Below are 14,384 nucleotides of genomic sequence, written 5' to 3'. Positions count from 1 at the left end.
CCTTCAAAACTGCTGTCAAGAGTTAGAGCAACCACCGGGAAGGGCGAGGTCTGTCTGAGCCCACTCATTCCTGTTGCCTCCTGGTGACTCGTTCTTCCTTCTTCCCATAGGTGGTTCACTGAGTTGGATTACAGGACAGGAGAGAATACCAACTGCTTTTTCCTTTCTGAGTCACTCTACTTAAACTTCAATTCATTCAAGTACATTAGTTCATGCTGAAAAATTTACTCATTTCATGAAAGTAATTTAATTTCCTCAATTCACTCAAATATATCGTAAATAAACATGCCAAAGCTTAGGCTGACATACGTGACCCTTTCATGGAAACAGTCAAGTGCACCAGTGGTGATAACAGGCAGCGATTTGTCCTCATTTCTTATCTCGTTCCTTGCAACTACCGATGTACAACTGGAATTCTCTAGAACATGCGAGTGTTTGGAGAAGTGGTGAGACAAAACAGGAGGGGGAGGGTTCCACGAGACAAAATGGATGGGGGGGCAGTGTTAGATATGGATATCGCTCCAGCACCCTGTAGGTATCTACGGTTTCTTCTTTGGCCGCACCAACGCACCTTCTAAGTCCAGGAGGAGGAAAAATCCCCAGAGTTCCAAATGACGCCCCACATAATGAAACAGGCTTTGCAGAACCACTGCGTGTTCCAAGCTGTGATGAAAGTCAGAGAACGCACCAGACGGAACAAAGGCTCCCTTTCGGGGGTGCCTTCCTTACCTTCTGCCACATGTTGATAAAGAAGAGCTCGCGGGAAACATTGAAGGACACGTTGGCATCGTAGGCGTCGTCCCCAAGGTTTGAGATGGAGATGTTTAGGGAGATATTCTTCACAGCTCCCAAAGCTAGGTATGGGGTTTTCTCATCCACACTGCAATGAGCAATAAACAGCAATGAATGCCCTGAAGCTTTCATAACATCATATGAGGCATGAGAGGGTAGCTGAGGGTTGGGGGCAGAAACTCCACTGGGGTCAGAAGTACAAGTTCCAGGAAACTCATTCACTGGCCATGCATTCGTGGGTAAGCAGTTAGCTCCCATGGACCTCGGTTTCCTCATCTAACAGCCTAACTTGTTAGGCTTTTCTGGGGCTCACATCATACTCAGAAAATCATAAGACATATAATACCCTGGACATGGAATTCGGTCATGTATTCATTCAAGTATTTTTGAACACCTACTAAATGCCAATCACTACTACTGTATGTGCTAGAAGAAAGAACAGTGGACAGAGGTCTTGCCTTCGTGTGGCTTTAGGGAAACAGAAAACATACACAATGTAGCAAACGTAGAGCATGGTCAGAACATGGAGAAAATTCACAGAGAATATGAAGGGTGGAGAACGTCAGATTGGAAGGGAGAGTGGGTTGTGATTTCAAATAGGGTAGTTGGGGAAGGCTCACTGGTGAGGTGACCTCTGAGTAGAAACCTGAAGGCATAAAAGGAGCAAGATACATAGACATCTGGGAACTAGCAAGGGAAAGTCGGGCCTGGCACGTTCAAGACATGCCAAGGAGGCTAGAGTGGCTAAGAGGAGTGAGCAAAGGGGTGTGGGGAAGGAAACGGGCTCAGAGAGATGAAGGGAGTGGGGGCAGGCAGAGCATATGGGGCACTGTGGGACCGTCACAAGGACCTTAGTTTGACTCTGAGAGGAAGCTCCTGCAGGGCTCTGAGCAGAGGAGTGATGTGACCCAACTTCCACATTTGAAGGCTCACACTGGCTGTGATGTGAACAGTCCGTGGAGTATGTGGTCAGGGGTGAGCAGGGAGCCTGGTTAGGAAGCTCTCGCAATAAACCAGGTGGCAGCTCAGACCACAGTGGTAGAAGCTGAGGTTGTGAGAAGAGGTCGTGTCCTGGATGTGTTTCCATGGTTATGGCCACCAGACTGTGCTCACAGATTGATTGGATGAGGGGTATTAGGGAAAGAGAGGCGTCGAGGATGGCTGCAAGGATTTTAGGTTCAACACGTGGAAGGGAAGAATTGTCATTCATTGACATGGGAAAGGCCATAGGTGTAGAAGGTTCGGCAGAAAAAATCCAAAATGACCGTTGGATCTTTAAGAAGAGGTGTTGGACAGCTGGATGCATACGTCTAGAAGGAGGGTCTAGGCCGGGGATACACATTTGGGATGGACTGGATACGATCACTGGGGAATGAGTATAGACAGAGAAGAGGTCTCACATGTGGGAACTGCAGATGGGGAGGAGCCACCAAGGTGAAGAAAAAGCATGACAAGAGAGGTAGGAGGAAAAGCAAGAGAGATGGTCTCTCTGTGGCCACAGAAGACATGTTTCGCCTGTTTCGTCAAATGTTGGCAGATAGGCCAAAATAACATGAAGAAGTAGGATTGGCCACTGGAATTAGCCACCTGAAGGTCACTGGTGATCTCAGTAAGAGCTGCTTGAGTGGAGTGATAGGGATGGAAGCCTGGAATTGGTTTAAGTGTCGGAATAGCTGAACAGATGGAAACAGTGAGAATACTCAACCATTTGGAGTTGGTTTCCTGTAATGGGGAGCAGAGCAATGGGATGAGGGCTGGGGGTGGGGAGTGGGCGCAAGGGAATCGCTATCTTTTTCAAGATTGAAACTATGGTCGCACATTTGCACGATAAAGGGAAGGGATGCACCACAGAGGGGACAGTTGCTGGATGGCCTGGTGAACAAATGGAGGGGCTGGGACCAGATGGGACCAGGTGAGAAACGAGCCCATGGCACAGATGCGTTAGTAGATGGGTGTTAGAAACAAAGTGGAAGCTCCTTTGTGATTACGTCCATTTTGCACGGAAACAGAAGTAGAGTCAAAGACTGGGAAGGGAGAGGAGGAGGAGGGAATGTTTGAGGGGCGGAGAGGAGGAGGGAAATGGCAGCCCTGGCAAGTGGGGGAGCGAGTGGGCCATCAGTGGGACGACAAGGGGACGAGGACAATACGAAGTGGCGGACTATCATGTGACGCGCACTGTGGACAAAGTAAATTCACCCCGGTAGCCAATCTCTGGCCAACCACTTAAAGGATGACGTGATTAAGCTCATGCGGGTTCGTGTAATGGACAGTTGGTATTTTGGGCTGCTCAGCAAAATAATAATAACAATAATAAATAATAACATAAATGTATGACTTAATAATACAAAAACAATATAAAATAATAATAATTAAATGACACCTTCCTGTTTGGGAGGAATCTCAAGATAGATGGGAAGGGCACATCAGAAGAAAAGGGGCAGTGCCTCCCATTCTCACCCTCTTGATAGCTAAAGTGTGGGCACCTGACTGTATGCAGTCATGTGGCCTCAGTATGCGCAGATGCTCCCAGCCAGGGCCAGGAATTTTGAGGGGTTCTCAAAGACAGCCACCAGGGCCCTCTGAGATCATCTGAGGTGGCTCCTGAGATGTTGAGGTGACATCCTGAGCTAAGCCTTATCTCCCCTGTTTCCTGTTCCCATTGGTTCTGCAGGCTTCCTGCCTATGCTCCGAACTGGCCCATAGCCTTCCAATAAATTCCTTTTCTGCATAACCAGCACATGTTTATTGTTGTTTGTGAGCATTAATATGGTGAATATAGCATGAAGGAGAAGAGAAAGATCCAAAATCTCAGTAGGCTATAATACTTTGAAGTACAGACTTTTGTGGAGAGCAATCCTCATTACCCAGCCATGAGGACAAGGCCTCACTTTCCTGCATCAGCAAGAATTAACATGTGCACCGAGAGATCTGATGGCCTTGCTTTTGGAAGCACGAGCTTTAAGGATCCAAACAAGATGTGGAAAATTAACTCAGAAAAAAAGCTTCAAATTCTTGAGTGGCCTCCAATAAATTAAGACCCTGACCTGAAGCTATTGCAGCAATGATTTATTATTGTTGGCCATTTTAATTTTTAACGACTGATGGGTTATTTCTGTCCTCCTGTTTGCTTTTGTGAGATTACAGAAGTAATCCTCAGGCCTTGAGGAGTTATGAGGGACTGATAAGCTTGCTTTCTCTCGAGAAGGAATTGCGTACGCACTCACAGGTAGCCCAGTCGCCTCAGAAAGTAGCCAGTTTCCAAATGGAACATAGAGAAACAATATAGAAAAGCACAGGACCGTGGGGGCAGGGAGCTGCTTCCTCGTTCCCATTTTGTTGTTTGTGATCAGCCTCCTTTCCTCACGTGTCAATGGCAAGAGATCAGGCCTGGGATGTCTCACCTTCTCCAGCCCCCGGAGCCTGGGCCTCTGTCACTTAATCAGGCGAGCAAGGTCGTCCCTGGGCTTCCAGTCAAGTGATTCTAACATGGCTCCATGATGAAGGGAAGCCAGGCGCCTTCCAGGGTGGAATGTGAACTCAGACTTCTTTAAAAAGGGGAGCCTGAAAGCTGGTTTTGCTCTTTCTCCACAGCTGAAAACCTATGTATAAAATAGTACGTCTCTGCTTCCAAAACTATTCTTAGAAATGAAATGAAATGAAATGTAATTTGCCTGGTGTTGGGTGCTTTGAAACATGTCAACTTTCTGAAACCTTACAACGCTGCGAGCGAGCGGTTCCTGACGTTAGTCCCATTTTTGGAAGTGAGGAACTCGAGAAGCAGAGATAGAGGCTGGCCGAGGAGCTGTGCTGGGCTTTGAACACAGCACCTCCTAGGCCTTCAAAGCCCGCCCCCCTCCACTGCAAGCCCCTTCTGATCTCTCTCCTGGGGGAGAATAAATCTCCCTATTATAAACCCCTCCAGCCCATGTGCTCTGTCAGTCCTTCACAGCACTTACCAAGGTTGGGATGACACATTTATTTGTGTGGCTATTTGATTAAGAAATCTCTCTTCCCAATTAAAATCTAAGCCCCAGAAGGCAAGGACCCTGGTCTGGTTTTGGTCATCAGTGAAGTCCTCAAGACTCAAGACTTGTGCCTGGCACATAGCAGGTGTCCAGTGAACCCTTATGGAATTGATGAATGAATGGAAATGCCCAACGTTCCCACAACAGCTCAACAGCTCAATCTTTGTATTTTACAGTTGAAGATGAGCCCCCCTACCCCAAAGGGGAACCCACTTTGGTCAAGGTCACAGAGCCATGCAGTGGCTGAGCTAGCACTAATGCCCAGTTCCCTTTGACATGAAGGTTGTCTGAGCCACAGCTCTTACATAAACTCCATCTCAGTCGGGAAGGGCTTTGGCAAGAAATGGCTTTTGGTGGTGTCTAACAAGGACAGAACTCCATGAAGACCAATCCCTTTGACAAGACTGAAGGAGTAAGACAATCGAGCACAGGGGTTTTTGCCAAACATCCCATGGGTGCTTAGTTACTAAAGAACCACCCTTCTTATTTTCAGGAAATCTTATTCCCTGAGAAATTTTCCCATGAATTCTAATTTACTTCTGCAGTCTTTTACATGAGTCATATCACTTTGTACACCAATCACTGGTGTATTCTTATGTGGAAAGTGTTACTAATAATAGTCAACATATGACACAAATCGTACAGTTTCTATAAAGCTTATCTTACAGCACATATACAGCCCAATGGAAATATACTGCTCATCTCTTATAAAAAATAACGTATGTAACTGCTCTAATACATCTTACAGCACCTTGGGCTTATATTTAAGTTTAGCATTGATTTGATGTTACTGCTGCCATCTCGGTAGCTGTGTGGTGCCCAAGAGTCACTGTGGAACCTGTTCTCTGACCTCACTCATCACCATACGGTAAGAGTGAGTGCCACACGACGCTTAATCTCAGGATCTTGAGTTTGAGTCCCATGTTGGGCATGGAGCCTACTTAAAAAAAAAATAAGAGTGCATCCCATTCCAAATTCCTTATTGGGTAAGTGCAATACATTTCCATATCAGTCATCATATACTGAATGACTAAGGCCACTAGGTAAATGCTTTCCCCTCTACCATCAAGCAAACAATTTTATGCAAGTAATTTTTTGAGAAGGTGCTAAGGGAAGAAACCAAAGTAGCTTAAGGGTGTTTAATTATTAAGTATCCACTGGATCGTTTTAGATTTTCCTTAAGTCTTAAAGATAAAAGCTGTGACCTTATTTAAATATTTATGGTTATAATCTACCTTCCATAAAATGCCTTACATAAAATGTAGCACTTTCATTTTCTTTTACTGCTAGCTTCAATCTAGCCTGAGTAAAGGATGTTAATGTGGGAGTTAATCAAGCGCATTCTAGTCAACTGCAGTTAAGTTTTAAAAACCTGTTACATCATTATCATCACTGATCATGTACTTGCCACCCACAGCTATACTTAATAATGACAACCAGGATAATAGTATAGGGCAGCCAAGTCCATCCATTTTTAATTCCTGCCTTCACTCTTTCATCCACTTCCCTCCCTCCCTTTCTTCTAACCATCCATCCATCCATCCGTCCATCCATCCATCCACCCACAATTTTTTTTAAGACTATATTCTCAACATAGGCATCAGGGTACAGGTCCCAGACCCCAAGGAGTTCTCAGTCTAATAGAGGGGACAAACACATAAGACATGAGTTAACATCAACACGTGTGAAGCGCTGACCCAAAAACCTTCCTAGGAGGTCCCCTATGCGATGAGAGTACAAAGAAGGGATTCTTCAGGTCAGTGAGAGGAGGGGAGGGGAGGGTGGGGGTATTTGGCAAAGTATTACTGAGGAGGCAAACGAACCATGCAATGGCAATGGCAAGACAGCAATGGCAAGACAGCTCTTCCAACAAAACTGTTGCTAAGCTTGATTATACCGACACACACACACGCGCGCACACACACACACACACGGAGTCCTTAGTTTTCCACTCATGGAAATCATATTAAGAAGGGCATTGTGAAGCAGATCATATTCTCCCATAGGAGAAATGTCAAAACTGGGGGCGGCATTCCTGAGTAAGGATTCAGCATCCAACAAATCACAGATATCCTCAACAATGTGTCATAAAAGCACGGATATAAATTATAGCCACTGCAACTTATAATCACAGACAATGCTTCCTATTCTTACAAATGGGTAGACATCATAAAATCAGAAATGGAATTTGACAGCTGGATGGGGACTCGCTTGAGTCATCATTTTGCAGAGAGGCCAGAGAGTGAACTGCGTCCCTGCGGCCACTCAGCAGACAGCGGCGAAGCCAGGCAGCCCTCCCAACTCCCGTGGGAGGTCTGGTGTTCCTCCCTGTGTTCTCAGTGCTCCTAAAGTAGAGAAAAATGTGATTAAACAGACTAAGATTCACATGAAGCTTCTTTGGCTATGATAAGATGAGCAATGACATTGTGTTTGCCTTGTTGGCATCTAGAATATTTAGACTCTCGGGAGGTATCACCTCTTTACAAAAGCTCTCCGAGGTGCTTAGTTTCCTCTAGACAGTGTCCTTGAAATTGGAAATGATTGTGGATGCCTTTAGCAGCTCCTGTGGGCAACCTCCTCCTTGGCACTTTGTTGACAACTATCAAGAGGTTTTCAACTATAAGTGCTTAACATCACAAACGTGAAAAAACCATAAAGTCGCTGGTGTGGGTTTTTTTGCTCATCTGAAGTCTTCCTAGAAGGGATATGTGCAAAAGTACCACACAAATTGATTACGACGTGAAGGACATATACCACAAAGCTGAGAAGATGAGTCATGCCAAAGATACAGGTGCAGAATAAGGTGCAAAAAAAAAAAAAAAATTCCAAGTAAAGGAATCACTGTAGGACTGTAGTTACCATAAGACATTCCTGAGAGAGGTAGGAATTGAGCCACGTCTTAAAGGATGAGGAGCACATGGGTGGAAACAGGAAGTAGATTTCAGACATAGAAGGAAATAAATAACAGATAAAAGGATGGACGTGACTCTGAAATAATATGGAAAGGAGCAAGAAAAGGGCATCCTTAACAGTAAGGTAAGTGAGAGGCACGTAGGGTATAGACGAGGCATCCAGAGTCCCATGAATCTCGAATGTCACAGTTCGGGGTTGATCTTCTACGCCAGTGAACCTAATCATGTAATCTTGAGTCACCAGTGTCAGGTAGTGCCGTAAGTAATTAGTTAAGAAATAATAAGGCACCAAGGTGAAAGTATTGTAGCCTATTGGCTATGGGTGGTTCTCCCCTTGTCCCTGGGGTCTCACCACTGTGGCCTGCACAGACTGCAATTCCATCTGCCAGCCTCCCCATCTTTTGCTGGAGGACTTTCCTCTGCAGGCTGGCAGAGTGCCAAAGAGTAGGGTCCCTAAAGGCCCATAGCAGCTCTCGACCAATGACTGATGGTGGCCGGTGTGCAATGACCTCAGCCCCCTTGCCTACTGGGTGCGACAACTCCGAAGTACGTGTTCCAAGCCTGTGCTGTCCCCCGTGGTAGCCACTGGTCACATGTGGCTTCTGAGCACTTGAAATGCAGCAGCTCTGAATCAGGTGTAAAACTCACATCAGATTTCTAAGACTTAGCACAATAAAATAAAGAAAAGGATGTAAAGAACCTCACCGGTCATTTTCATATTAATTACAAGCTTAAATGATTTTTTAAATATGTTAAATAACATTTTTTTTCCACGCATTTGTTTCACTTGAATTTTTCAGTGTGGCTGCCAGAAAATTCTACACTGCATAGGTGGCCTGCATTCTGTCTCTACTGGTCAGGACTGTTCCAGACTTTCAGTACATTCTATGTATTTTACTTTCAACCGTATGGTTGGTTTATGATTTATCTTCGGTGGTACATATTTGTTCATGTTACTTGTCAAGTAGAGGTTTGGGGAAAATAAAGTACACGGGTAAAAATAAAATTCTTAAAAAAATAAAATTGATGATATTTAGCTCCTAAAATTCACTTGCTTATAAAATGCTGTTAATAAATATTATGAAATGTCAAAAAAGAAAAAGCGTTCCACCACGTGTGCTTCTTTTCCCCCACAGAGTAATTTTGTGGGCTGCCCACCGTTGCCCACTGTGCAGGTAAGCCTTCCTGGTTACGTGTCACTTGGTGGGAGAAAAGGAAGCCAGCACATGGACCTCAGCAATCAGGAATGTCTTAGCCTGACTCTGTCAGAAGCAGACCCTGACGCAAGTCTGAGAACGAGTCACTTATTCCTGAGGTGGTCCCCGAAAACACCGGTAGGGACAAGATGGACTGAGACGTGCAGGGACAGGCAACCAAAAATGGGCGTGACATCAAGTCCGTCACCTCTGTGGGCACCTGCAGCTTCGTCTTGCCGGGGTTTCCGGGGACTTACAGAATGTGCGCCTCAGAAGATCCCAACTGCGAGGGGAGGGAGGTATTTGCATGTGACTCCGGTCAGCCACTGGTCAGAGGCTGCTGCTGGGAGGGACGGTCCGTCCCCAGCGCCTCGGCCTGCTACCTGGCCGGCAGAGCAGGCCAACACGCGGTTGCAAGAGCTGTTACGCAGGGCCTGCTGGGGGGTCTTCTCCAGCTTTAGGGGTGGAAGCGTGACCCAGCGATCTGTCGCTGGCAGATCGGCTCAGTTGATCCTCTCTGCCCTGCAAGTCTGGAAGGGACACAAGGCCTGGAGAAACCCCAGCCCACCCCTTGCAATACCTCCTGCTCACTTCCCTTCTGGAGCAACTGTTACGAGGATCCATCTCAGGTGCCTGAGTCTCCACTGTGGCTCCAGCCCACTCAGGCCTCAGTCCTGCCGAATGTGGTATGGGAGAACGAACACACCCATTCCCCGGGCTGGCCGCTGGTGGGTTAGAGCAAGGGCACCATACTAGTCATCCGTGACTGGCAACTGCTCTTAAGGGTAAACACGCTGATTCTCTAAAGGTTGTTAACTGTTCTGAATACTGCCCCTGCCCTAAACCAGTGCACATTAAAGTAAGACAAAAGGACACCACCCTTGCTAAATCTGAGGGGTATATATCCCGGAGCTAACCTAGTGCAATCACTTTGGAAAGAATGACCCGCGATCAATCCGAGAAGGTCTAGACGACAACAAACATAAGTTTCTGAGCCTGTCTCTGCAGGCGTGTGCTCTGTAAGGGACCTCCCTCAGCTTCCCAGCCTGGGGAGCCAGACGCTGATTCTGCCAAGGCCCAATACTGGTGGTCACGGCATTTTGCCCCAGAATGTCATTACGGTGTTCATGCCTCAGCCTCTGTTCACCTTTAGGGGCTGAGACCTGTCACAGTCAAGCCTACTGCTGCTTCTGAGGGTGATTCCAAAGCCCCCCTGAATTCGTTAACACAAGCGTTTGCATTCAAAGAGCCAGACCCGAGGCCTCTCCTCTGTGATACGGGCAACTCCTCTGTATAGAAAATTAGCCATCTGACCAAACAGCGTTCGCAAAACCCCAACATTTCTACGGCTCCAAAGAAGAAAGCTGCTAAGCCCAGCCTTTAAGGGTAAGATGCCAGGATAAATGCCCTCATCAGATTCTGTTCACGCAGAGTGTTAGACATCATGTTTTCAGACTCTTGATCCCTCTCTCTCAGCCTGTAGTAAGTTGGAGAAGCCATTCTTTCCCCGAGATGGTCATTCTCATGTGACAGCACTCCAGATAAGGAAATCCGGAAGTACAGCAAGGGACTACAAAGGACTCAATCCTCATGCCATGTTCCAGCATCAGCTCTGAAATTCTTCTTTCCTACAGGGATAGGAAATCATTTTGTCTTGCTGGCTTACTTTAGTCAGTGACTGCCTATTACTTAGTTTTCCTGTAGATCTCATTGATAAGTTATTTAGAATTCAAATACCAATTTTCACTGCTGTGAAAAATCACTACAGTTTCCTGATTTATAAGGTTCTAGCTATTAAGGCAAATATTCAGGAATTTATTTTACCTAACCAAGAGCACCAAAAAAAAAGCTGCTTCTTTGGGTAAAAATATTTTTTGCAAAAAAATAAAAAAACAAAAAATCACCAAGAACTATCCAAAAAGTATATTGTATCCAAAAGGCACAATTCTAAATATGGCTAATAAATCAAATCTAACCTTGCATTACATTTTAATATACTCTAGAATGCTAGGAGTTGTTACCTCTGCCTGATTATTAGTCTTATCCTGCGGTGACCCCAGAGCTGGCCCCACAGAAACCCAGGCCTCCAGCCACCTCCTGTGGTTTACAGCCTCGTACCTGAACCACCTGCTCCAACCCGTTTGGTGCTCCTCACGCCGGCTTGCTCAAGACCCTCTCATTTCACAGCCTATGACGCATTTTGCTTTAAAACTCAGCGCCACATCTGGGAGCAACCTACTGCTCAGATGTCCGTGCCCTACCCCTGCCACCACTCAGCCCCTCCTCCAGCTGTCCTGCCTTTGGTCCCGCTGGACACACACCACAGGCTTCAGCTGACTCCCTTGGCTGATGTGCTCACACGGCTTGTCCCAGACCCCTACCAGGGCCTGTCTGGACACGTGTCTGCTTCCATACACACTTAAAAAATATATAAACGGCAACCGTCTACCTTCATTTCTCCTTTTGTTTTAAATCCGTAACTTTAAGTAGCTTTAACAGTCGTATTGTTTATACTCGCAAATGCTGCCTCAACCCGATAATGCTATCCTTAAACAGAACGCACTGGATGGTTGGATGTAGGTTTTAAACTTCTCCAAAAATGGGTTATCACGCCATATAGTTTGAGACGGGCCTCACATCTCACCAGGCTTTATAAATCCCTTCTAATCATGCAAAACAGATCCATATGGTTATTAACTCCGGAGAGAGATCATGAGGCACCTCGGGAAGGCACGTCAATTAAAGTTCACAGGGGGTCACCAAAATGATTCCTGGGACTGAGTTTCTGGTTTGAAAACCACTTATATGAAGCCAGAAACACCTCTGTCTCCCTCAAATGTACCCACCTGGGCCAGTTTTATGCTCATAAAGTGAGAGAAAAGCATATACTAACGTGATGTGAACCAAAATAGTGGGTTCCCTAGCAGCACTCAGATAATGAACATAAAGACGCAGCATTTAAAACAAAAAAAATCGCATGCCTATATCCTCACTGACTTTGCTAGCATCAATGTGGCCCCAGATCTGGCTCATTTAAGAACTCAGGTAGCGGCAGAATCAGCATTTGCTTTAATGGTCGTTCTTGCTCCAAGAAGGCAAACATGAGAAGCCAGAGGGCCCGCCCTCCCCCGGCCCCATCTGTCTAACTGTGAAAGGAACTGCTGGTTCTCGGCTCACAGAGGAATTCAAATCCTCATCAGCCTTTACTTTAGTAGTTTCTGGAATCACTAAATCTTAGGACATCTGGAACAAATCAGGTCCACTCACTGTAACAACTGGATTAAGGACAAAGAATACTCGGGTGGGTGGGGGGAGGGCGCAAAGGAATTCCCCAAATCTGCAGTCTGCTCAGAGGTCTGATGTCATAAGACAGGATGGCGGGCAGCGAAGTGGGACCCGACCGGGCAATGGCACGGTGCCACCCTCTACCCCACATACGCCGTTTCTTCAACCTGACCGCCACATACTCAGAATGTAAGAAGCTGATGCGTATTTCACGGAAGCTGGCAGGCCAGATAACTCAAGAGAACCCAAGTCAGCAGGGCCACTGTGGTCCCTTGACAAGTAAGTCTGTCGTGGCTGTAATTTCTCCTTGCTTCGAGCCCAAGAAGCAAACGGGAGACATAAATGGTCACAGACAATAAAACGTGTTGACATTACAAGCCTCCCTGGATTCGGAACCGTTCTTCCTGTGAGGTGAACAGCCATAGGAACGAGGAGAAAACAGCTCTGCCCACCTGGGTCCTCCTGCCCACCTGGATCTCCCTGAAGCTAGAAACAAGAATACACATGGCAGATTCAGCACGTCCAACAACCACGAATGTGCCCCTCTGTCCACAACGTAGCTGCCACGTTCACCCCAAGCTCAGTTTCTCTGCTGTGGGCCTGAGGCACTAGTTTCCTTGAGCTCATCAAAGGTCTGACGGGACGTGACCTGTGCCTTTAATAACCCAAGAACAAGGAACGGATGTTTACGACAATAGCTTTCTGATGAAGTCCCCGTTGTGGGTATTACACTAAAAATCTCTCTACTCCAGTGGGCAAGGCAGAAATATTTGCTTCTCTAGTATGTATCTTTTCCTGTAATCAGGAAAAACTTCTGAACAGGGTTTTTATGGCACCAGGTGCTCTTGGTGGTCGACTGAAATGAATGGTCCCCTTATCAAAGGAATGTTTTAAAAATGCATAAAATGAAAAATCAGATTACAAAGAAACCAATCATACAAAAATAGGATAATTATATTTTAAGATGTGTGGTTTAGCAATATGTGTTTTGTTTTGTTTTGTTTTGTTTTTAACAACATTAAGTAGTAAGATTTGGCGGTGGGTCTAGTAACCACCGTAACTTTGAAGTAGGGGTGACGGTAAGTGATATTTTGAAATATCTTCGACATTGTAAGTCGATAGGAAAACATCAGTGATTTCTATGTGTGACAGTCACAGGTCCTCCTAGTATTCCTATGCTTTGGGGTCTATGTTCATAATCGAATAAAATGCTGCATTTCAGCTTGGAGCTAGTGAAAATAAAGATCTGATTGTTTTCCTCTTCAAGTTCACAGACCCCACGGACTAAGGGGATGTGAACCCAGGCTAGAGCCTCTGTCCTGTGGGCAGGTGGGGGGGGGGGTGCTGGTTTAATGATGGGAAGGAGAGGCCACATTGGGGGAGTGAGGAGAGACAAGAACGACATTTTTGAAGGACGGACAATAAGGTATTTGCAGCTGCTGTGGATTTCTTTCACCTCAATTCCACTGTCCCTGGACTAACAATGAACCTGGGGAGGCTGGCGGGGAGGTCCGCAAGTGAGAACCTTCTCCCTGGCTTAGAAGCTTAAATTGTTTGTGTTTTTCCACACTGGGCGGGGACAAAAGGAAACGCTTTAAAAACTGTCTTTCAGTTTTCTTCTTGAAGAAACACAACTGTTGCCAGAAGTAATGGCATTCACGTCTTGTTCAAATTTCATTATCACAGGAAACATTCTAAAAAAGAGCCCAGTGCTCCCGGCGAGGAAGGCTGATTTATTCCATCTGAGTATCATGTGTTCCCTCATGTCCTGAGGACTCTAACTGCTTTCCGTTTCTACCACTCAGGACATTTTGCAGTGAAAACCATTTCTCACAGGGGTACCCCTCTCCTGTTATCCCTTGTGTTTGCACAGTCCTCCTTCTCTAAAAATTATTTTTTAAATGTTTATTTATTTTTGAGAGACACACACACACACACACACACACACACACACACACAGTGTGAGTGGAGGAGAGGCAGAGAGAGAGAGATACAGAATGTGAAGCAGGCTCCAGGCTCTGAGCCGTCAGCACAGAGCCCGATGCGGGGCTTTGAACTCACACACTGCGAGATCATGACCCGAGCCGAAGTCGGACGATCAACTGACTGAGCCACCCAGGCGCCCCTGCATAACCCTCTTTAAAAAAAAAAAAACAAGGGGCGCCTGGGTGGCG

General features: G+C 46.1%; 1 protein-coding gene across 1 annotated transcript in view; it reads right to left on the bottom strand.

The window, feature by feature from the left end:
- ITGA9 (integrin subunit alpha 9) overlaps positions 1-14,384 on the bottom strand; it is a 305,474-nt gene that overhangs the window by 129,814 nt on the left and 161,276 nt on the right. Inside the window, exon 18 of the mRNA XM_030329294.1 lies at positions 730-880. Coding sequence (XP_030185154.1) covers positions 730-880 — 151 coding nt within the window. The remainder of the gene's footprint in view (positions 1-729; positions 881-14,384) is intronic.

The sequence above is a fragment of the Lynx canadensis genome, chromosome C2 (assembly GCF_007474595.2).
Source record: "Lynx canadensis isolate LIC74 chromosome C2, mLynCan4.pri.v2, whole genome shotgun sequence".
Lineage (NCBI taxonomy): Eukaryota > Metazoa > Chordata > Mammalia > Carnivora > Felidae > Lynx > Lynx canadensis.
Note: the sequence above shows the minus strand (reverse complement) of the source record. Positions and strands in the feature narration are given on the sequence as shown.